This window comes from Mercenaria mercenaria, chromosome 10, assembly GCF_021730395.1.
Source record: "Mercenaria mercenaria strain notata chromosome 10, MADL_Memer_1, whole genome shotgun sequence".
Classification (NCBI taxonomy): Eukaryota; Metazoa; Mollusca; class Bivalvia; order Venerida; family Veneridae; genus Mercenaria; species Mercenaria mercenaria.
In genome coordinates, this window is record NC_069370.1 from 70,662,040 (window position 1) to 70,687,846 (window position 25,807).

The following is a 25,807-nucleotide window of genomic DNA, read 5'->3' on the forward strand; positions in this document are numbered from 1 at the left end:
TATTGATTTTGAGGTCTGTATGTCAAAGGTCAAGGTCACAGTGACCCTGAATAGTAAAACGGTTTCCGGATGATAACTCAAGAACACTTGGGCCTAGGATCATGAAAGTTGATAGGGAGGTTGGTCATGACCAGCAGATGACCCCTATTGATTTTGAGGTCAGTATGTCAAAGGTCAAGGTCACAGTGACCCTGAACAGTAAAACAGTTTCCGGATGATAACTCAAGAACGCTTAGGCCTAGGATCACGAAAGTTGATAGGGAGGTTGGTCATGACCAGCAGGTGACCCCTATTGATTTTGAGGTCAGTATGTCAAAGGTCAAGGTCACAGTGACCAGGAACAGTAAAATGGTTTCCAGGCAATAACTCAAGAACACTTGGGCCTAGTGTCAGGAAAATTGATAGTTAGGTTGGCCATGACCAGCAGATGACCCCTATTGATTTTGAGGTCAGTATGTTAAAGGTCAAGGTCACAGTGACCCTGAACAGTAAAACAGTTTCCGGATGATAACTCAAGAACGCTTAGGTATAGGATCACGAAAGTTGATAGGGAGGTTGGTCATGACCAGCAGATGACCCCTATTGATTTTGAGGTCATTAGGTCAAAGGTCAAGGTCACATTGGCCAGGAACAGTTAAATGGTTTCTGATCTTCTTGTCCAAAACCATAGGGCCTAGGGCTTTGATATTTGGTATGTAGCAAAATCTAGTGGTCCTCTACCAAGATTGTTCAGATTATTTCCCTGGCGTCAAATATGGCCCCACCCCTAGGGTCACATGGTTTATATAGCCTTATATAGGAAAAAACTTTGAAAAACCTCTTGTCCAAAACCACAGGGCCTAGGGCTTTGATATTTTGTATATGACATCATCTAGTGATCCTCTACTAAGATTATTCAAATTATTCCCCAAGGGTCAAATATGGCTCCGCCCTGTGGGTCACATGGTTTACATATACTTATTTACAGTGTGCATATAATTTCTGTTCCTTGTGCAATTACTAAATGCATCAAGGGGGGCATTTCGTGTTCGACGAGCTCTTGTTTCAAAAATGTTGATCACAAAAACAAAAGGATCTTAAAAAAGCTGTGTATTATAATCTATCAGTGTTGCTGTTTTGAGGTATTGTGATCACGCTGTGTCCATCTTCTGTCCGTCCGTCAAGTTGTCCGTAGTCAACAATTATCTTCAAACCATATCCTTCAAAACCACTGAATGGATTTTGATGAAACTTGGCTTTGATATTCCTTGAGTGGTCCTGTTCCAAAGTTGTTAAAATGGTTCCGTTTGGTTGCACATAGGGGCTGCCAGAGCTAAAAATAGAAAAATATTCAACTGACATCTCCTAAACCAGTGGTCCGATTTTGAAATAATTTTCACAAATGGTCCTTCTGTCACCCTCTACCAAGATTTTTCAAATTATACTGATTTGTCAAAAAACATGGCCGCCAGGGGGCGTGGTCATTTTTCCCTAATTGTATACAGTGGAAATTTAAAAAATCTTCTTGTGTGAAACTGTGGGTCCAATTTTAAAATAATTTCACACACATGGTCCTTGTGTGACCCTCTTCCAAGATTGTTCAAATTATTTTGATCCGTCCAAAAATATGGCCGCCAGAGGGCTTGACCACTTTTCACTATATGTATACAGTGGAAACTTTAAAAATCTTCTTGTGTGAAACTGCTGGCCCAATTTTAAAATAATTTTACAAAAGTGGTCCTTATGTGACACTGTACCAAGATTGTTCAAATTATTCCTATTCTTCAGAAAAGTAAAACATGGATGCCAGGGGGCTTGGTCACTTTTGCCTATATGTATATAGTGGAAATTTAAAAAATCTTGTGTGAAACTGCTGGCCCAATTTCAAAATATGTTGCACAAATGGTCCTTGTGTGACACTTTACCAATATATTGTTCAAATTATTCCGATTCGTTAAAAAACATGGACGCCAGAGGGTGTGGTCACTTTTCACCAACAGTTTCTTTAAACAACATCTCCAAAACAACTGAATGGATTTTTAGCTCACCTGAGCACAAAGTGCTCAAAGGTGAGCTTTTGTCATTGCCCTGTGTCCGTCGTCCGTCGTCAACTATTTGACTGTTAACACTCTAGAGGTCACAATTTTGGCCCAATCTTAATGAAACTTGGTCAGAATGTTACCCTCGATAAAATCTTGGACGAGTTCAATATTGGGTCATCTGGGGTCAAAAACTAGGTCACCTGGTCAAATCAAAGGAAAAGCTTTTTAACACTGTAGAGGCCACATTTATGACTGTATCTTCATGAATTTTGGTCAGAATGTTAATCTTGATGGTCTCAAGGTCCAGGTTGAATCTGGGTCATGTAGGATCAAAAACTAGGTCACAAGGTCAAATCAAAGGAAAAGCTAGTTAACACTGTAGAGGCCACATTTATGACCATATCTTAATGAAACTTGGTCAGAATGTTGATCTTGATGATCTATAGGTCAAGTTCAAATCTGGGTCAGGTGGGGTCAAAAACTAGGTTACAAGATCAAATCAAAGGAAAAGCTTGTTAACACTCTAGAGGCCACATTTATGACTGTATCTTCATGAAACTTGGTCAGAATGTTAATTTTGATGATCTTTAGGTTTAGTTCGAACTAGGGCACCGGGTCAAATCAAAGGAAAAGCTAGTTAACACTTTAGAGATCACATTTATGACCATATCTTTATGAAACTTGGTCAGAATGTTAATCTTGATGGTCAGTAGGTCAGGTGAGCGATACAGGGCCTTCATGGCCCTCTTGTTATGAAACTTTACACAAACGATCTCTGGGTACCCCTCTTTCAAATTTGTTCAAATAGTTCCAGTTCATCGAACATATGGGTCTTTTTGGTTAAAAATAGGTTTTCAGCTATCACACTTTAAAAATCTTTTTCTCTTGAGCTTTGATATTTGGCACGTGATATAAGGCTTTAACTCTCTACCATAATTGACCAAATTATTGCCCTAAGGTCAAAAATGGCCACACCCCTGTATGTAAAAATGTACTTACTATAGGCTTTTATAAGAAACTTTGAAAATCTTCTTCTCTGAATCAATAATAGCTAGAGCCTTGATTTTTGGCATATGATATCAGAGTTGTACTGTCTAAACTATTGCTCTAGGTTAAAGAATGTGTGTGACGGCTAACATAGAAGAAACCTATCAATACTTGTACCATTACGTTATACAAACACACTTAAAGCCTTACACACAGGTGAGCGCTTTAGGGTCAATGATCCTCTTGTATATATATGTTAAACAGACAGGGTTTTAAATTCCATTTATTTGTTAATTTTCAGTTACGGGCATAGATTTCACCTTTTCAAGAGATAGAGTTGTGATTGGTAGTACTGGAACATTAACAATGACATGTGATGTCACTGAAAACGATGTTGAAAATATTTACCTTATTCAGATACTGCGAGAAACTATGTCAGGATCAGGTAATTTTGAATCAGTTGTGGAAATGGAAAACGCTGATGGTCCTGTATTAAAAGTAACAAACAACAAAGATTTTGTTGCTGGAGGCACGTATGATCTCGGAAACACAGATTTGTCAGTGAGCATGAATATAAGTAAGTTGCAGTGCAATGACGCCAAGACTTACAAATGTGCATTGACATATAAAAGTACTACAGTTAGTACTCCATTGACATTGGAAAAGAATGGTACTTTGTCAGCCTATGGTAAGTGTAACCTTTACTTGCAAACACAAACTTCTCTAAACTGAAAGTTATCGCATATATTCTTTGAAATATGCAGTAGTCGTAATCAGAATTTTTAGAAGCTTGGGATATAATATAAATTTTAGTTGCTATACCTCTACGTCATGTGTAGAAACATTGCTACCTATTCAAAGAAAATTATATCTTTTGTTATAACTGATCACTTAACTGAATGGTGAAACTGCACACATCCCATCCCTGATAATATTGAACTCTCAATTGCTGTCATTATATCTCCACAAACTTCATTTGTTGGGGGGTATATATAGGAGTGAGCTTGTTGGTCAGTCGGTTGGTTGGTCAGACGATCCGTTGGTTTTCATGTTTTCCGAATGATAACTCTTGAAAGGCTTAAAAGATTTAACCTTTTAGTTTACCCTGCTAAATTTCTAAAATGAACTGGTCCATCATCCAATTTGGGCAATACCATTTATTATTCAGAGGGGTGTTCATTGAAAATTAACTGACTGAATAGCGAACAGTGCAGACTAAGATTAGCCTGCACGGGTGGAAAAGGCAGAATAAGTTAATGGCCACCAGCAGGCTAGAGGTTAGTATGCATGGGTAGCAAAGGCAGAATAAGTTGCTGCTAGCAGGATTAAGGTTAAATAATTTTTGGTACAGAGGTCTTAACATAATAAGATAAAGGTCAAGTTCAAATTTAAGGTCAGTAGGTCAAGGGGCAAGGTCACAACGACCCGAAACAGTTAAACAGTTTCTGGATGATAACTTGAGAATGCTTTAGCCTAGGATCATACATTTTGGTAAACAGGTGAAACATAAAATATAGGTCAAGTTCGACCTTTAGGTCAGTAGGTCAAAGGTCAAGGTCTTAATGACCTGGAACAGTTAAACAGTTTCCCAGGGACTACCTTAGCCTGGAAAATTAGGGAAAAGTGACTTCTCCCCCTAGTGAAAAAATCAATGGAATTCCAGTGGAATGCTACATGAATTCCACTGGAATCTCCTATGTTACTGGAATACCAGTGGAATTACCAAATATACCACTGGAACTGGAATTTGAAATACCAGTAGAGGTGGAACTCCACTGGAATTTGAAATACCAGTACAGGTGGAATTCCACTGGAATTTGAATTTGGAATACCAGTACAAGTGGAATCCACTTAACTGAATTTCATGATTTGTGAATAAAATAGCAACAGTTTTGGCGGAAAAATGATGGTTTTTATATAGTTTGAAATTCTGGACCAGATTTATGTGAATAGCATGGTATCAGCTACAGTAAGTGCCTTATATATGTTGAAAACAAAAGAAGTTTAGGCCACACCAAATTGATAAGTTGTTCATCGGATTTTTTTCTGAAAAATTTGGGGCGGCGAGCGAAAAAATAATTTAAATATTTTTTTTGGTTTTTCAGAAAATCAGGAGCGAGCGAAGAAATATATTTGTCTTCATTTGGCTCTCGACTGACTAATAAAAACCTTAAAATAGAATGTATAGCCCTTCTAAATTAAAAAGTAAGTCCCCAGGGATTGAGAAAATCTAATCCGCAGATGCACAACAACGCGAACTCGTGAAAAAAGGTAATAACATTGTCATACAGTACACTGTAATCAAATATTGAATCGAATATTTACTGCTATGAAAATGTAGCATTCTTAGCTGACTTTACAAAGTTTTTGATACATAAAATATCTATGTGAGTGTTGCTAGATTTATTAAAGCTTCTGATTTGAAACTTAGAACAGTTATTTACTGTCAAAGTCTACACCAGGAGAAACAATACTCTTAAGTCTGAATCTAGACAGAGTTACGCCCCTTTTTAACATAGAATATTTTTAATTTAGTTTTATTTAATGACCAATAGCTCTGTACTTTAATAGCTTCTGAGTATTATGCCCCTTTTACTGGCAAAGCTCTGATTTAGAAAAGTCGAGCATGATGTCTTATGTACAGCTCTTTTTTCTAACTTCAAACTTTCATAACATATTAAATTTGTTGAAACAAAGTCTCAATTAAAGTCTGAAATGGAGATTAACGTGCATTAACATTAGTCTACTAAATGATTGGAAAATTTGAAAATCAAAACTGTCCTGAAAACAATTCGTAATGTAAATTCCTTACCCCACCAACTTTCGTATGCAAATGCTGATCATTTGGACAGGAAAAAAATAGAAAACAGATAAGTGACATGCATCAATAAGTATTTACCCTTACCAAAATAATGTAGATTGATGTTATCAAACAAATTAGTATGTTTTTCTTCATCCAGTTTCAATGAAATAAATCGATTTTTTGTAGTATGTAATTTGGTAAACATTTGAAGAAAATGGCGTAACTGCATAAAGGGGAAATAACTTTAATGCAACTGAATATAAGTATTAGGATTTATTATAGACGATGTGTGCGTAGTATGTATTTATTTTGATTAAAATCCATTTGAGAACAATCTGGGACTGGAAGTATAAGCATTTATACACTTTTACGTCCGTAAAAAGTAGCGCACCAAACAATTTTGGATTGATTTTTTTCAATGGGGCGAGCGCAAGCCAAAAACAAAAAAAAATATTTTTTTTGTGTTTCTGAAAATATACGAGCGGCAAATCCGATGAACAACTTTTTAATTTGGTGAGGCCTTAAATCAATTATAAAATGTGATATTTTTTCTGTTTCTTTTATTCATATAATTCTAGTCAGATGCAGTCATATTTTTGTCATTGGTTTTCATGACTTTTATTCTTATACATGTAAATATTTTGATCAGTTCTTGATTTCCATGCTTCTTACTTTATCAAAATATCGATGTGTTTTTGTGCCCCCACTATGAGTGGTGGGGGCATATAATTTTAGTCTAGTGTCGTCCATGCATCTGTACGTCCATCCGTTTGTGTGTATGTTTGTAGGAAAAAAAAATGTGATGCGCCTAGCTCAAAAAGTATTTTTTTACCGCCTCGGTAGCCTAGTGGTAGAGCGTCCGCTTCGAGTGCGGGAGGTCGTGGGTTCGATCCCCGGCCGCGTCATACCAAAGACATAAAAAATGGTACTAGTAGCTTCCTCGCTTAGCGCTCGGCATTAAGAGGATAGTGCTAGGACTGGTCAGCCCGGTGTCAGTATAATGTGACTGGGTGGGGTATCATGCCACGTGTCTATGGCGTGATATTCCAGTGAGGCAGCACTATAAAGTTGGGCATTGTGCTCACTGCTACAAGTAGACACCGTCGTTTATATGACTGAAAAATTGTTGAAAAGACGTTAAACCCGAACACACACACACATACAAAAAGTATTTAATAAAAATTGATGAAATATTGCATAAGTCTTTAACATGATATGAACGTGTGCACCTCCTATTTTTCGTCTGTCTCTGCTCCCTATTTCTAGAGTTATGGCCCCTGAAATAGTCAAAAAAGCACATTTTCACCTTGTGGTGCACCAAGCTCAAAAAGTATTTGATATAAATTGATGAGTCTAAATTATTATGATATGACCTTATGCACCTCCTATTTCTATTTTCCAGCTGGCAATGTACCCCTCTTCCAAATTCCAGAGTTATGGCCCCTGAAATAGTGAAAAATGCACATTTTCATCTTGTGATGATGCACCTACTTAAAAAGAATTTCATATAGATTAATGAAACCTTGCGGGAGTCTATAACATGATATGAACTTCCAGGCACCTCCTACGTTTCGTGGCCATCGCCTATTTCTAGAGCTATGGCCCCTAAAATAGTGACAAAATGCATTTTCACCTAGTGACTCACCTGGCTCATAATGTATTTGATATAAATTGATAAAAACTAGCATGAGTCTTTATCATGATGTAAACTTGCACATCTCCTATTTTACACATGATGATGACACCAACATCCAATTAAAAGCAACATTGCAAGATATTGAAGATATATATTTACCTAACGCAAGGATTTAAGTCACATGATAAATGAATATCCACTGACAGACAGGGCCATCTGTCAGAATCGTCATCTGTCCAGTGTCCCTTGAATGCCCGCCAGTTGCAGTGGGAAAAATGCTGTCCATGCAGTGCATTTTTTACCATTGTGCCTGCTGCACAGTAAATGGGCCAATTTTTTCAAAAAACATGTAACTGCATTTTATTTATAGAAGAACATCTGTTTCAAGTTTTATTAAAACTGTATTCAATGTGTCTTATTAGTATTCAAATGCTGCAATAAAAAAGAATTCACATAATCAACCAAAAAAAAAATTTGAAAGCCATTTTATGGCTGAAAATTGGCCATTTTTTCATGTAATGCGTTAGCATTGGATTTTTACACTTTTCAAAAAATGCTACAGTATTTTCAAATAACAAAATAAAAGTTTGATTTAGGAAAAAATACTTCAAAAACTATCAGATCATATTTCCTAGACTGTTTAATTATATTTACCTGATGACCCCAAGTGATGCGGGTAACCCGACTGTGACCTTGACCTACTGACCTACTTTCTTGTTTTTAGCTCACCTGTCACAAAGTGACAAGGTGAGCTTTTGTGATCGCGCATCGTCCGTGCGTGCGTGCGTAAACTTTTGCTTGTGACCACTCTAGAGGTCACATTTTTCATAGGATCTTTATGAAAATTGGTCGTAAGGTTCATCTTGATGATATCTAGGTCAAGTTCGAAACTGGGTCACGTGCGGTCAAAAACTAGGTCAGTAGGTCTAAAAATAGAAAAACCTTGTGACCTCTCTAGAGGCCATATATTTCACAAGATCTTCATGAAAGTTGGTCAGAACGTTCACCTTGATGATATCTAGGTCAAGTTCGAAACTGGGTCACGTGCCATCAAGAACTAGGTCAGTAGGTCAAATAATAGAAAAACCTTGTGACCTCTCTAAAGGCCATATTTTTCATGGGATCTGTATGAACTTCGGTCTGAATGTTCATCTTGATGATATCTAGGTCAAGTTCGAAACTGGGTCATGTGCCATCAAAAACTAGGTCAGTGGGTCTAAAAATAGAAAAACCTTGTGACCTCTCTAGAGGCCATACTTGTGAATGGATCTTCATAAAAATTGGTCAGAATGTTCACCTTGATGATATCTAGGTCAAGTTTGAAAGTGGGTCACGTGTCCTCAAAAAGTAGGTCAGTAGGTCAAATAATAGAAAAACCTTGTGACCTCTCTAAAGGCCATATTTTTCATGGGATCTGTATGAAAGTTGGTCTGAATGTTCATCTTGATGATATCTAGGTCAAGTTCAAAACTGGGTCATATGCCCTCAAAAACTAGGTCAGTAGGTCTAAAAATAGAAAAACCTTGTGACCTCTCTAGAGGCCATACTTGTGAACGGATCTTCATAAAAATTGGTCAGAATGTTCACCTTGAGGATATCTAGGTCAGGTTCGAAAGTGGGTCACGTGTCCTCAAAAAGTAGGTCAGTAGGTCAAATAATGAAAAAACCTTGTGACCTCTCTAGAGGCCATATTTTTCATGAGAGCTTCATGAAATTTGGTCAGAATGTTCATCTTGATGATATCTAGTTAAAATTCGAAACTGGGTCATGTGCGATCCAAAACCAGGTCAGTAGGTCTAAAAATAGAAAAACCCTTGTGACCTCTCTAGAGGCCATATTTTTCAAGGGATCTTCATGAAAATTGGTCTCAATGTTCATCTTGATGCTATCTAGTTCAGATTCGAAACTGGGTCACGTGCGGTCAAAAACTAGGTCAGTAGGTCAAATAATAGAAAAACCTTGTGACCTCTGTAGAGGCCATATTTTTCATTGGATCTGCATGAAAATTGGTCAGAATGTTCAACTGGATGATATCTAGTTTAAATTTGAACTGGGTCACGTGCAGTCCAAAACTAGGTCATTAGGTCAAATAATAGAAAAACCTTGTGACCTCTTTAGAGGTCATATTTTTCAATGGATCTGCATGAAAATTGGTTAGAATGTTCATCTTGATGATATCTAGATCAAATTTAAAACTGGGTCACGTGCGGTCAAAAACTAGGTCACTAGGTCAAATAATAGAAAAACCTTGTGACCACTCTAGAGGCCATATTTTTCATGGGATCTGTATGAAAGTTTGTCTGAATGCTCATCTTGATGATATCTAGGTAAAGTTTGAAACCGGGTCAACTGTGGTCAAAAACTAGGTCACTAGGTCTAAACTTAGAAAACCCTTTGGACCTCTCTAGAGGCCATATTTTTCAACGGATCTTCATGAAAATTGGTGAGAATGTTCACCTTGATGATGTCTAGGTCAAGTTCAAAACTGGATCACGTGCGGTCAAAAACTAGATCAATAGGTCTAAAAATAGAAAAACCTTGTGACCTCTCTGGAGGCCATATTTTTCATGAGATCTTCATGAAAATTGGTGAGAATGTTCACCTTGATGATATCTAGGTCAAGTACAAAACTGGGTCACATGCCTTCAAAAAACTAGGTCATTATGTCAAATAATAGAAATACCTTGTGACCTCTCTAGAGGCCATATTTTTCAGTGGATCTTCATGAAAATTGGTCAGAATAACGACGTCATACTCAGTTCATGTGGGGACAGGTGAGCGATTCAGGACCATCATGGTCCTCTTGTTTAAGATTCAGCCGTGAAATTTAGATGACATGTACAGTTTTGCACACCGATCTTAAAACTGACTTTCAGTGACCGTGAATGTGACCTACTGACCTACTTTCTTGTTTTCATTAAGCGGTCACAATAGCTCACCTTGTCACTTTGTGACAGGTGAGCTATTGTGACCGCTTGATGTTCGTCGTCAGTCGTGCGTCAACAATTTCTAAAAAAATCTTCTTCTTGAAAACCACTGGGCAGAATTACACCAAACTTCACAGGAATGATCCTTGGGTGGTCCCCTTTCAAAATTGTTCAAAGGATTGAATTCCATGCAGAACTCTGGTTGCCATGGCAACCGAAAGGAAAAACTTAAAAAATCTTCTTCTCAAAAACCAGAAGCCTAGAGCTTAGATATTTGGTGTGAAGCATTGCCTAGTGGACCTCTACCAAGTTTGTTCAAATCATGACCCCCGGGGTCAAAATTGACCCCACCCCAGGGGTCACTTGATTTTACATAAGAAAATCTTAAAAAATCCTCCTCAAAAACCAGAAGCCCTAGAGCTTAGATATTTGGTGTGAAGCATTGCCTAGTGGACCTCTACCAAGTTTGTTCAAATCATGACCCCAGGTTCAAAATTGGCCCCCGCCCCAGGGGTCACTTGATTTTACATAGGAAAATCTTCAAAAATTTTCTAAAAATAAATCAGAAGGCCTAGAGCTTAGATATGTCACATGTAGCATTGCGTAGTGGACATCTACAAAATTTGTTCAAATCATGATCCCCCGGGGTCAAAATTAACCCCGCCCCAGGGGTCACTTGAGTTTACATAGGAAAATCTTAAAAAATCTTCTTCTCAAAAACCAGAAGCCCTAGAGTTTAGATATTTGACATGTAGCATTGCCAAGTGGACGTCTACTAAAATTGTTCAAATCATGACCCCGAGGTCAAAATTGACCCCGCCCCAGGGGTCACTTGATTTTATGTAGGAAAATCTTCAAAAAATTTCTAAAAATAAACCAGAAAGCCTAGAGCTTAGATATTTCACATGTAGCATTGCCTGGTGGACCTCTACTAATATGGTTCAAATCATGACCCCAGGGTCAAAATTGACCCCTCCCCGGGGGTCACTTGATTTTACATAGGAAAATCTTCAAAAAAATTCTAAAAATAAACCAGAAGGTCTAGAGCTTAGATATTTGACATGTACCATTGCCTATTGGACCTCTACAAAATTTGTTCAAATCATGACCCCCGGGGTCAAAATTGACCCCTCCCCAGGGGTCACTTGATTTTACATAGGAAAATCTTCAAAAATTTTCTAAAAATAAACCAGAAGGCCTAGAGCTTAGATATTTGACATGTAGCATTGCATAGTGGACCTCTACAAAATTTATTCAAATCATGACCCCAGGGGTCACTTGATTTTACATAGGAAAATCTTCAGAATTTTCTAAAAATAAACCAGAAGGCCTAGGTCTTAGATATTTGACATGTAGCATTGCCTAGTGGACCTCTATAAAATGTGTTCAAATCTTATTAAAATGTGTATGCCTATGTGCTCTATGTCAAAACTTGATCATATCATTTTGAGCAATGGTACTCAGGTGAGCGATACAGGGCCATCATGGCCCTCTTGTTTAAGATATAGCCTTGAAATTTGGATGACATGTACAGTTTTGCACACTAACCTTAAAACTGACTTTCAGTGACCATGAATTTGACCTACTGACCTACTTTCTTATCTTAGAAGCCTTAGCAAAGAAATTTGTTCAAGCAAGCAACTTAACTCAGGTGAGCGATATAGGGCCGTCATGGCCGTCTTGTATTTATATAGTAAAAACTTTAAAACTCTCCTTATATGAAATTGGAAGGCCTAGGCTTTTGATATTTGATTTGTTGCATTGCCTAGTGGTCCTCTATACCAAGATTATTCAGATTATGCCCCTTAGTTGAAAAGAGGACCCACCCAGGGTGTCCCAAGTTTTACATAGACTTGTATAGGAAAAAAAATTAAAAAATTAAGCCCAAAGGCCTTAGATATTTGGTATGTATCATTGTCAAGTTGATTTCTAACAAGATTCTTTGAATTATACCCCTGGGGTGAAAAGAGGCCCTGCCCCAACCTACTTTCTTGTTATGTCTCCCACCACACATTGGTGTGTGAGACATATTGATTTACTCCAGTCTGTCTGTCTGTGTGTCTGTCACAAAGCTTGTCCGCACTCTAACTCGAACATTTCTCAATCGATTTTCACCAAGCTTTAAATAGAATGTGTTTGACCATAAGACCTCGGCCAAGTTTGATAACTAGCCAAATCGGTCCAGGCATTTTGGAGTTACGGCCCTTGAATTACCGAAAAAATTGGCCTTTGTACTCTTGTCTGCACTCTAAGTCGAACATTTCTCATCTGATCTTCCCCAAACTTGAACAAAATGTGTTTGACCATGAGACCTCGGCCAAGTTTGATAACTGGCCAAATTGGTCCAGGCATTTTGGAGTTATGGCCCTTGAATTACTGAAAAATTGGCCTTTTCTTTCATGTTTTTGTTTACATCTTGCAATATTATTATGTTTGCAGCTGATATTTTAACACACACATATATACATTTTTACATAACTGTTTTTAGATATGCTTTACATTTTTACATGGATGTTTTTAGATATGTTTTACATTACTCATAGTGTTCTTTACATTTTTACATGGATGTTTTTAGCTCACCAGAGCACAAAGTGCTCAGGGTGAGCTATTGTGATCACTCACCGTCCGGCGTCCGTCCGTCCACACTTTCCTTTAAACAACATCTCCTCCTAAACCAACAGGCCAATTTTGATGAAACTTCACAGGGATGTTCCTTGGATGGTCTTCTCTAAATATTGTTCAAAGAATTGAATTCCATGCAGAACTCTGGTTGCCATGGCAACCGAAAGGAAAAACTTTAAAAATCTTCTTCTCAAAAACCAGAAGTCTAGAGCTTAGATATTTGGTGTGAAGCATTGCCTAGTGGACCTCTACCAACTTTGTTCAAATCATGACCCCGGGGTCAAATTTGACCCCGCCCCGGGGGTCACTTGATTTTACATAGAAAAATCTTAAAAAATCTTCTTCTCGAAAACCAGAAGCCCTCGACCTTAGATATTTGACATGTGGCATTGCCTAATGGACCTCTACTAATATGGTTCAAATCATGACCCCAGGGTCAAAATTGATCCCGCCCCAGGGGTCACTTGATTTTACATAGGAAAATCTTCAAAAATTTTCTAAAAATAAAGCAGAAGGCCTAGGTCTTAGATATTTCACATGTAGCATTACCTAGTGGACCTCCACAAAATTTGTTCAAATCAGACCCCCGGGGTCAAAATTGACCCCGCCCCAGGGGTCACTTGATTTTACATAGGAAAACTTTAAAAAATCTTCTTCTCAAAAAGCAGAAGACCTAGAGCTTAGATATTTGACATGTAGCATTGCCTAGTGGACCTCTACTAAAGTTGTTCAAATCATGACCCCCGGGGTCAAAATTGACCCTGCCCTAGGGGTCGCTTTATTTTACATATGAAAATCTTCAAAAATTTTCTTAAAATAAACCAGAAGGCCTAGAGCTTAGATATTTCGCATGTAGCATTGCCTAGTGGACCTTTACAACATTTATTCAAATCATGACCCCAGGGTCAAAATTGACCCCGCCCCAGGGGTCACTTGATTTTACATAGGAAAATCTTCAAAAAATTTCTAAAAATAAACCAGAAGGCCTAGGTCTTAGATATTTGACGTGTAGCATTGCCTAGTAGACTACAAAATTTCTTCAAATCATGACCCCTGGGGTCAAATTGGCCCCGCCCCATGGGGTTACTTGATTGTATATAGAAAAGTCTTCAATATTTTCTAAAAATAAACCAGAAGGCCTAGAGCTTAGATATTCGACATGTATCATTGCCTAGTGGACCTCTACAAAATTTGTTCAAATCTTGACCCCCCAGGGTCAAATTGACCCAGCCCCAGGGGTTACTTTATTGTACATAGGGAAATCTTCATAAATTTGCTTAAAATAAACCAGAAGGCCTAGATCTTAGATATTCGATATGTAACATTGCCTAGTCGACTTCTACAAACTTTGTTCAAATCATGACCCCCAGGGTAAAATTGGCCCCGCCCTAGGGGTTACTTGATTGTACATTGGAAAATTTTCTAAAAATCATCAGTTTGACATTTGAAACATATTACTCTGGTGAGCGATCCAGGGTCATCATGACCCTCTTGTTTGGGTATGCTTTACATTTTTACATCAATGTTTATGCTTTACAGTTGGCGTTTTAAATATGACTTCTTCTCGGCGATATATGACCATTTTGTGTTGATTCGCCGTAAAACCCAACTCACTCACTCTTGTCCACACTCTAAGTTGAACATATCTCATCCGATCTTCACCAAAGTTGAACAAAATGTGTTTGACCATGAAACCTCGGCCAAGTTCGATAACTAGCGAATCGGTCCAACATCTTCACCAAACTTGAACAAAATGTGTTTGACCATAAGACCTCAGCCAAGTTCGATAACTAGCCAAATCCGCCCAGGCACTTTTGAATTATGGCCCTTGAATTACTGATTGGATCCACTCGTCCAGACCATCTAATTGGATCCACTCGTCTAAACCATCTAGAGAAACTAGACATTTTTCATAGGGGCAGTTGTGGGAGACATGTGCTTTTCTTAAAAGCATCTCTAGTTTTTAGCTCATCTGATTTTTTGAAAAAAAATGATGAGTTATTGTCATCACTTGAGCGGTTGTCGGCATCGGCGTCGGCGTTGCCTGGTTAAGTTTTATGTTTAGGTCAGCTTTTCTCCTAAACTATCAAAGCTATTGCTTTGAAACTTGGAATACTTGTTCACCATCATGAGCTGACCCTGTATAGCAAGAAACATAACTCCATCTTGCTTTTTGCAAGATTTATGGCCCCTTTTGTACTTAGAAAATATCAGATTTCTTGGTTAAGTTTTATGTTTAGATCAACTTTTCTCCTAAACTATCAAAGCTATTGCTTTGAAACTTGGAATACTTGTTCACCATCATAAGCAGACGCTGTACATCAAGAAACATAACTCCATCTTGCTTTTTGCAAGAATTATTGCCCCTTTTGGACTTAGAAAATCAGTTTTCTTGGTTAAGTTTTATGTTTAGGTCAGCTTTTATCCTAAACTATCAAAGCTATTGCTTTAAAACTTGCAACACTTGTTCACCATCATAAGTTGACCCTGTACAGCAAGAAACATAACTCCATCCTGCTTTTTGCAAGAATTATTGCCCCTTTTGGACTTAGAAAATATCAGATTTCTTGGTTAAGTTTTATGTTTAGGTCAACTTTTTCTCTTAAACTATCAAAGCTATTGCTTTGAAACTTGCAACACTTGTTCACCATCATAGACTGACCCTGTACAGCAAGCAACATAACTCCATCCTGCTTTTTGCAATAATTATTGCCCATTTTGGACTTAGAAAATCATTTTCTTGGTTGAGTATTATGTTTAGGTCAACTTTTCTCATAAACTATCAAAGCTATTGCTTTAAAACTTGCAACAGTTTTTCACCATCATAAGTGGACACTTTACATCAAGAAACATAACTCTATCCTGCTTTTTTCAAGAATGATGGCCCTTTTTAGACTTAGAAAATCATGGGTAGGACAATATTTCTATTACACAAAAAAAAATCAGATGAGCGTCAGAACCCGCAAGGCGGTGCTCTTGTTTAAGATACAGCCTTGAAATTTGGGTGACATGTACAGTTTTGCAGACTGATCTTAAAACTGACTTTCAGTGACCATGAATATGACCCACTGACCTACTTTCTTAATATTTTAGCATCAGTTTGACATTTGATATAAGTAGCTCATATTACTCAGGTGAGTGATCCAGGGTCATAATGACCCTCTTGTTACAAAATTATGCCCCTTTTCCACTTTTGTATTCATTCAATTAACACGGCTGTCGAATAGTCGAGCTTTGCTGTCCTGCGACAGCTCTTATTCATCTTGTTAATATATTTGCCCTTTGATTATTCAACAGTAGTATACTATTGTACAATTGTACAATTGTTGTCTGGAATATTTCTCAGCAACCACTGGTTGGAATTCAAATTTAGCCATGCTTCATTGAAGGCTTTACTAACAAGAGGAGATGCGAATATTATCTTCATGTTTCAGTAGGATGATTTTCACTTATTTATTGCCCTTTGATTATTCAACATTAGTAAAATATAGCGCCATCATAGTCGGGAATATTTCTCTGTAACCGCTGCCTGGAATTCAGCAAAAATCATAGATGCTTCACTCTCAAGAGGAGGTGCGCATAATTTCTTCATTATCCATTGGGATGAGCTTTCAGTGAGATATTGCCCTTTAAACTATATGTGCCCAGTCAGTAAATTCCACTTTTGTTCTTTTAATATGCCAATTTTTTGGAGCATCATCGGCTTTACCAATATTTCTTGTTGTTATTCAGGAATTTTACATGGTCAAAATGGCATAGGCTTTGACTAAATACTTCTGTTTTTAGTGTACCCTAACGTAAAGGAATTAGAGGCGGAGAGGAATGGTAAGGAAGAATATAAGGGATCCTTACCTACAGATAAAGCAACATTTGCCATTGGTGATGAATTGGAACTTACTTGCACAGCTACTATTGGAAGTTTACCAGCAACTACAATCAGTTGGCGAAAGACTTCTGAAATCGGACAAACAAACAATTTTATAGGATATCAACCACAAGCAGGAACATTTGATGAGGGCACTGCAATAAGTGACAGTGAGTGTGGTTATACCAGAGTAGCAACAATTACATACAACACCACAGTCAATGATGCAAGCAGGGCTGAGGATAACCCCCTAGCATTTGAGTGCTATGTTTCTGTTAGTGGAAATCCATACGGAACAACATATACAACACAAAACAATCCTAGGTTTTATGCTGACGTCAGTAAGTACTTTATTTCTAGTATTGATGCAAATGTTATTTCTTACACTTCCCATTTTGTTTTCCTTTTAAACAAATAAAGGCTGCAAGTGTAACTTCATTATCAGATATGTCAGTGTTTGTATATTATTTTAAATTGGATTCTGTGAATTTAATTTTCATTGTTACCAGCAATTTATGAGTGAAAACAAAAATGAGTTTTATAAATTCTATTTCAGTCATACACTTGACTTCAAATAGCAATTAGCATTGTTTGGTCATAATTTTAGTATCATTTCAAAGATACTGTGGACTTTATACAAAAAATAGAACAAGACAAAGAATTACAAACCAGAGAAACTCGAACTTAAAATATGTAATGCAAAATTTATACATTTTTTGGACGAATGTAAGATTAAAACGACAAAAAGTATCATTATATAATGATCACGTTTCTTTCTACACAACCCCTGCGCTAACAAGTCAACTATTGATGTAACTTTGTACTGGTATATCTTTTTGTTTTAAATGAAAAAGCTACTGATTGTTAATTTACATACTGATAGAAATGATAATGCTATATAACTGTGTAGTACTTGCATTAAAGATTTTATATTGTAAACAAAACCATTTTACAATCAATATTTTTATGCCCACATATTAAAATCGTTCTGTCTGTGTAAATTCTTGTCTGGCTGTTACTCTTCCATCCAAAGAGATTTTGAAATAACTTTGCATAAATGTTCACCATAATAAGACAATGTGTCCTGCACAAGACTCAGACCACTAGCTCCAAGGTCAAGGTCACACTTAGAGGTCAAAGGTTAACATGGTCTGTTTCTTGTCTGGTCCATAACTGCCATTCATGAAGGGGTATTGAAATAACTTGGCAAAAATGTTCATCATAATGAGACAATATGTCATGTGCAAGGTCAGGGTCACATTTAGAGGTTAAAGGTTAACATGGTCTTTTTCTTGTCCGGTCTATAACTCTGCCATGAATGAAGGGATTTTAAAATTACTTGGCATAAATGTTCCCTATAATGTGATGATATATGTCATGCTTAAGGCCCAGATCCCTAGTTCCAAGGTCAAGGTCACACTTAGAAGACAAAGGTGTTTCTTGTCTGGTCCATTACTCTGACATCTATCAAGGGATTTGAAAATAATTTGACACAAATGTTTATGACTCAGGTCTCTTAGGTCAAGGTCAAGAAACAATGTGTGATTTTTTTGCACAGTCAACTGTAGCATTCTTGGGCACACTTCAGGGGCATTTGTCATCAGTTGTGGCAGATCTTGTTCTATTTCTAAATGCACTTAAAGCAATAATTGATTGTTAGAATATAATCCTAATTAATGAGTAACCCCAACAGAAAATCTTTTTAAAGTTATGTCAACAGTTTTGAAATTGATGAAAACTTGCTTAATATTGTTTGCAGAAACAGCAGGATCTTGCGATTAATTCTATTTTATTAAATTCTTTTAAATATTCCAACTAAAAATAAGTATGGTTTTCTTATTTTCAAACAAAGTAAAGTTTTGTATGTTAAAAATAGAAGAATCTGCTAAATGATATAACATATTGACTGCTGTAAGCATATTGACGTAAAATTTTCGTCTTTCTCTTGCAACATGCATATACCTAGATTGTTAATGTTTTGATAACAAAATTCCTCTTATTGTATTTGCAATAAGACCCATGTATATGATGACATACTGTAATACACATTGTGATCAGTTCATTGTCTATTAAGTTGATTGTGTATGTATTGTCGTTGTGATGGGAATCGTGGTTCGATCTTTAAATTGTTAGATCCGACTTGTGGATCAGATCAGATTGCTAAATCTCTAGACACAGTCTTCATTTAAGAATGAGAAAGTGGAAATAAGGGAACAGAAGTATGTCAAGGAGATTATGAAGTTTGCAATTAAGAAGATTACAGTGTCTATAAATGTATCTGTAGATGTAGCTGTTACATATTGTTATATGTATATTTCAGGTGGAGATGATGAAACTCCGTCATCTGACACAGCTACAGCAGGTAAAATATGTCAAGCAGTTTAGGAAAATTTAACCAACAATCTACCTTTTTCAAGCAAACTTGATCACTGTCAATATTTGTATACTTGTATATATTAATTACACTCTGTTAAAGATTGACTCAAATTATTTCATCATAGATATGTAGACACTGTAACAAATGTTTACATATTTTAAGTAAGAGCATGGTCATGTTTAGCAAAAAGTTTGTCTCTGAGGGTACTAGTGTGTAATACTGCCCTTGTCTGCAGCTTCCCATACTCTAGTTCAGTCATATTTTGTTTCTACATTTCAAATTTTCTTGGTATAAATCAGAACTTTTTGCTGGCCATGGGAGTATCCATTAATTGTAAGGTGTTGACATATATACAAGTTTACTTTTACTTTATGCTACTAGAAACATGAAAATATATGAAAACATTATATACTTTTTGCCAGATTTGATTCAGAAATGCTGAAATTGTCACGAAGATATCAATATGTTATTGTCCTTATCTTCATGATCCTTGATGAATATTTGATACTATAGAGTTACATATTATTTTCAAACGGGGTGTTGAATTCTTCATGTGAGGGTTTACGGAGGATTGGTGGTTCTACCCAGCTGCTAGCTCATGATGAAATAATGCACAGAGGGGCACCTGGGGTCTTCCTCCATCATCAAAGCTGGAAAGTTGAACCATATGACTTATAATTGTGTTGGTGTGATGTTAAACCCAACAAAATAAAGTATTCAGATGGGGTGTACCACACAGTGCCTGGTTACAGCACAGTGAAAATATTTTTAACAAAATGAAATTTGTATTCTAGGAAGTGGCGATGCGGGTGTTATTGCCGGCTCAGTTGTCGGTAGTCTGGTATTGATTGTGATCATAGTTTTACTAGTATACTTCCTCTGGTATAGAAGACGAAATTCTGGCGAGGATTGTAAGTGTGAAAGCATGTATATTCAGGCATAAAGGAAGAAAAATCTTGATGATTGCTGGTGATCAAATTTTGATAAGTTACTTCGGCAGTAAATCTTCTATTCATAGGCACATACTCAATTGGTATTATTTTCTTTCAATACTTGTTGTTTATTCTGCACTTACAAGGTTGGAAGTCCAAGAAGTATGTGTTAACTTTTAAGTATTTATGAAAGCTCTTGCCTATGTGAATTGTTGAAATTTGTCACCAGAACTTCAAGGTCATGTTTAAATTGACTAATATTTGAGAATGTAAGAAATAATACATTTTCAGGAATGGGGAGTAATATTGGAGCCATTATAGGCGGAGTAGTAGGAGGCCTTCTCGCCATCATAATAATTGTTGTTGTCGTTTGGTTCTTGTGGTTCCGTCGCCAGAGAGACGGTGCTGATTGTAAGTTGTCATGCAAGCCACATACACATGTAGTAGTGGACAGTTGTTCTGTACTCGGAAACCAAAACTGTTGGTACTTTCCTTTGAAATTCTTTGGAGTTTTTAAACAGTTTTTGTTTCACTGTGGAGTTTTTGAGGGGCTACCAAAAGCTGATACTTCAACTGCTTATTTGGAAAACCTTTTTTTTTGTAAAATTGAAAAAAAAAAACAAAAACATCTAGTATTTAAATTCATTTTGCCTAAGAGGTGAAAGGCATTATTAAGTTACTGATAGTAAATACTCAGCTACAATTCTGAATATTTAAAAACAAAAATGTCGTTTAAAAATTTCACAAAAAATGTGTAATTCTTTGAACTTGCATTAACTTACTTGCGTTCACCTTGTTTGATATGATTCAAGTAAAAAAAAAGAAATCCACTACTACATGGAATTCTGTGTGACAAAGTTAGTTGTTTCACTAATTGTGGACATGTAACGTGTTTCCTTTCCTGTGCTTAGCCTGTTTTTTTTCTGTTTAGTTTGTTCTTTAATTAGACCACACAGTTTAGTAGCAGCCAAGCCATCCTTAATTATTAAACAGAGATGATAGTTTTCAAGTATTGTGAAGAAATTCCTACTTTCCATTTATCCAGTAATGTGTCTTTGAAATTTTTCAGTGCATGTTCTTTTACAATCAGTGTCTGACTCATAAATTTGTAGTAAATATGTCTTCTGATGTGAGGACATATATTATTTTTATATAGTGAAGATCATAGATGTAGTAAAATTGTTTGCATTCTCTGTTTAGTAAACACCTGAGGGGGATCTTAAAGGTGAAGGTTTTGAAATAAAAAGTAGAATTTGCGTAGAAACTAATATGGCAGCTTGATCCTACCAGAATCTGTAACAGGTTTTTCTCGAATTTGTTGGTTTATTTTGCAACATTCAGCTATAAGTTGTCAATCAATGTAAGCTCTCTAGAGTTGAATTTTTGAGAATTTTTAATCTGTAATACATGGGTGAAAGTTTTCCGGAATACTCCGGAAGTTCCGGATTATCCATCTCGGCCGGGATCGTTTTTCCAAATCGTCTAAATCCGGGTCGAAATTCGGGGGGGGAGGGGAAGGGGGTGTTGGTATTGTGTCATCAATCAACAAAGCTTGAAAAATCAGTCGATCGGCGACAAACACAATCGACTCTGTTTATCACATTTGCCGTTTGCAGCGCATCTCGCATATTGTCAATATGTAACGACAATTTTGATTGGCCCGTATAGGCGCTGTACTTCAATGAAAACAACTGTTACGTTTTTCATAAATTTTACATGCGCCGAAAAGTTCCCGCGCGTCAGAATTTGCACGGACTTTTGTCTGCAGCATGTATTTCTCGATTTCTTGCATGCAATTTATCTTCAAACACCACGGACATGTAGCCGCCTCGTATATTGCGAGTTATGTCTTATACGAGTATTGGTGGGTTAAAGTCTGGATAGGGACGAGTGGACCTCTCTGTATGCTCATCCGATCGGACGTGTGGATTTTACCTCGTAACTTTACCAAATGCAGAAATTACATCCCTAAAACTAACCTGGATTGACTGGAATTTACCCGCGAATCGTAAAGATATCAAAACGTCATACCAGTAATTTTCCATTCCACGAACACGTGCGACCTATCGTAATAATAATATCTAATTTAGGCTTGATCGCCGTTACTTTTGTTTATCGTACACAAAAAACGCGCGTAGTGCATTCATTTTTTAATATAATCGCTTCAAATTTTCAACACCGCTTGAGAAGTAATACAGTTTGAATTCCATAACGATTTTAATAAGATATTGACAGAAATATAGGCAAAAGTCTATAAAAACGATCGAATTTTCATACATTTATTTGTAAAATTTCAAACAGCGCGATCTTAAATATTTATTTATTTCTAAAAGAAAATAAATACTACATTCTATGGTCATAAAATTCAGACTTTTGACAAGAAAGTACAAAAAACAGAATTAAAAAATCTTAAATAATAAAAAAGCGGCAGCTATTTCAATACAGGAGTAAAACAATTTTTGGCAAACAGATTTCTGTGTAATGCGGCAGAAAAGGTTACGTGACTTCGTGAACGTAAATAGAAATATGGTTTTAAAATAAAGCAGTATGATGTCGCTGTGGTTTTAAGTAAGTTTGATAAGTAAATGAATATTTGTAGATGTATTTTTGACACGACACAATGTGAGATATTCTTCTCAAACAATAATGTAAAAAAATTTAGGGCAAATAGGTCACTTATCGTTTGACACATTTACCTGTCAGTTTATACGGGATATTGCACATTCGCTTTTAAAAAAAATTAAAGAAGATACTTTTTTTACTGTTTTAAAGAACCGAGGCGGTACGATCAGACAGTGATGTGTCACATGGCGCGAAAACATGACGTAATGCCATGACAATCTCGGGCAACTTTGATCTCCACTTCAGATGCCATGATACCGACACACTTCTTTTAGTTCTTTAAGTGGGTTTTAACTGATGACGAAAACAAGGCCAGTACTTATTTTATCAACAGAATATTTACCGATAATTGTTAATGTTTTTTTTCCGCTTTGAACAGGGGTGGGTTGATGATAATTATTTTTCGGGATTTTCGAATCCAAAGCAATCTAGATCAGATAGGATACAAGAAAAATAATTAACAGCTGCTTACTGATAAAAGGAAGCAAGATTCCTGTTTGTTTTATATTTAATGTTCGTCCCGGCAGTGCAGGACCGAATGTCCGGCCATTTTTGGCAACTTCCGTGATGTCTGGATTTTATTATACACACCTTGTAAAGAGTTCCAATTATAAAACAAGCGTCAACCACGGAAAAGTCACTTTAATAAAAAAATATTGCAGTGATGATTACTCGATCCCGTTACGTACCGAAATTTACTTCAACTGTTTGTTTTAAAACATCATTTTAGACGACCGTTTATATAACTATTCGCTCACGTTTTTCATGACTTTCACGTGCGCCTAAAAGTTGCCGCGTCAAAGTTTGCACGGACTTGCACACGCATGTCTTGATTTCTACGGTTTGCACGCTTTTTATCTCCAAAGTATCAATCTTTCCACGAGGAACAGGAGGAAGATCAAGATTTCTTTCGGGGATTAACACGCCGTAATTAGGGCTGCACGGGATAGTGCCTGAAAAATAATGTTTTTACCGCCAGCGTACAATACTTAGGACTTAGAAAGCAAACATGGTAACAATTGGAGATGGGCTTGGCTATCTGAATGTGACACTGATGGTGATCGATGGGGTCTTTGGCTACGAAAACCGGATATTACAGGATCTGCATTTTGTGAATGTTGTGCCAGAACATTAAAATATGGTGTCATGAAAAAACAAAAATGTTGCTAGAATTTTCAGGTAGTTTCAGTCTGAATCTTACAAAAATATGTTGAGGGTATATTGTTGAAAAAAATCCTTGACTTAGAAAAGTTACTGTTAACTGAAAATCATGCATTTTGTGCAATATAATAAGTAAATTTTTGGCACACATATAAGGGTAGAATAGGGCTGTTCTAAGCGTTCAAAATCACAAATTCTCATAAGCTTCCGGGGGGCTTTGCCCCCCTGGCACCCCTACCAGGGCTTTGCCCTGGACCCACCGGGGGCCCTAGCGGCCCCCAAGCCCCCAGCAAATTTTTCAGGATTTTCAATATTCCATACTTTCATCCTTGTGTAATAATGTCATTGATGATTTTACAACCAAAAATTATTTTTCCCAGTGTAAAAATCTTGATATTATTTTAGAAATTTTACAAAGTGAAATATATGTATGGTGATGCTGCTTTTTTGCTATTAAATGAACTTTGATGTACTGAAAGTTTTAAAACAGTCATTCAACAAATAAGATATATAGAAGTTGGAATTTCAATACTTGCATCCAAAATTGCAGGAATTTGAAAATAGAATCATTTTAGTAATGAATACAAAAAAAGTCCAGATGTTTTAAAATTCTAAATCTTTTTACTTCCCTTAGATTCTTTTAGAATGCTATTTAATATAAATCAAGGAAATTCCTTGTTACGGAAATGTTGTATCAAACATTAGGATAAAAAATAGAATTTTTTACACATCCGGTATGGATGTGCAAGCTTCTAATTTTTTTGCTTTCAGCAGTCCATTTTTACAGGTCACATTACATAATAGCATAACCAGAATCAAGTATGAAATTAAGGATGGCATTATGCTGAAAAATAGATGTTTTCTTTTGATATCTTTATTTTAAACTGCACCCTAATTTATAAGTAAGTTTTATTGAGCACAGCAAAAAAAAGTAACTGTATCATTTGTATTTCCCCGTCCCCTAGCGATAAAAATTTTGAAGTGCCTTTTGTATAATTTATGATAAATGCATGCTACTTTGAGATGTTTTTAAACAATAACCCATATTTCTTGCATGCTTTTATTTGTAAGCATACAAATTTAAGGTTGTTTTCATAGCAATCAATTCAACATATTTGTTTGGCCCTCTTGGCTCAATGGTTAACATCACTAACATCTAATATCACTTGCCCTCCACCGATGGGGTTGGAGCCCCATTCGTGACCTTGAGTTCTTTATGTGAGAAGCCCTCCAGCTGGCATATGGAAGATAGTGGTTCTACCAAGGTGATGAAATAATGTACGAAGGGGCATCTGGGGTCTTCCTCCACCACCAAAGCTAAAAAGTTGCCATTTGACTTATAATTGTGTCTGCACAACATTAAATCCAACAAAACAAACAAACAAACTAAGATTAGAAAAGCATGACTTTTCTCTTTTTCTTTTTAAACTTGGATTGTGAAACATTTTTGAAACATACATAAATACAGCTTAAACTTAATGTTTTTTATCACATGTTTGGCGATGCGGGAGTGAAATAAAGCCATTACATAAAAAATAATAATACACAAGTGTAATAAAGCTTTGACGTTGACGTTGTTTGTAGCATAGGAGACATTGGTCAAATTTACTTGTTGTACCCCCCGACAACAAAGTTGTAACGGGGGGTATACTGGTTTCAGGTTGTCTTGTCTGTCCGTCCGTCCGTCCGTCTGTCCGTAGACACAATCTTGAGCGCACCATCTCTCCTCATCCCCTTGACACAATTAAATGAAACTTCACACAAGTGATCAGTAACAACGTAGTTGTGCATGGGGCATGTTAGGTTCTTTCAGAAAAAAAAAATGCAGAGTTATGGGACTTTGTTTTTTGTTAC

At 36.6% G+C, this 25,807-nt stretch overlaps 1 protein-coding gene across 2 annotated transcripts in view; it reads left to right on the forward strand.

Annotated features, from left to right (window-relative positions):
• The first annotated feature begins 3,338 nt into the window (after positions 1–3,338).
• LOC123545162 (uncharacterized) overlaps positions 3,339–25,807 on the forward strand; it is a 32,307-nt gene continuing 9,838 nt past the window's right edge. The window contains exons 1-4 of one of the 2 annotated variants that reach the window (XM_053553315.1): positions 3,339–3,696; positions 16,783–17,202; positions 19,182–19,223; positions 20,462–20,581. In XM_053553315.1, coding sequence (XP_053409290.1) covers positions 3,375–3,696; positions 16,783–17,202; positions 19,182–19,223; positions 20,462–20,581 — 904 coding nt within the window. In that variant the 5' untranslated portion in view covers positions 3,339–3,374. Of the gene's footprint in view, positions 3,697–16,782; positions 17,203–19,181; positions 19,224–20,032; positions 20,150–20,461; positions 20,582–25,807 lie in introns of both variants that reach the window. The other variant, XM_053553316.1, reaches the window with a different exon arrangement.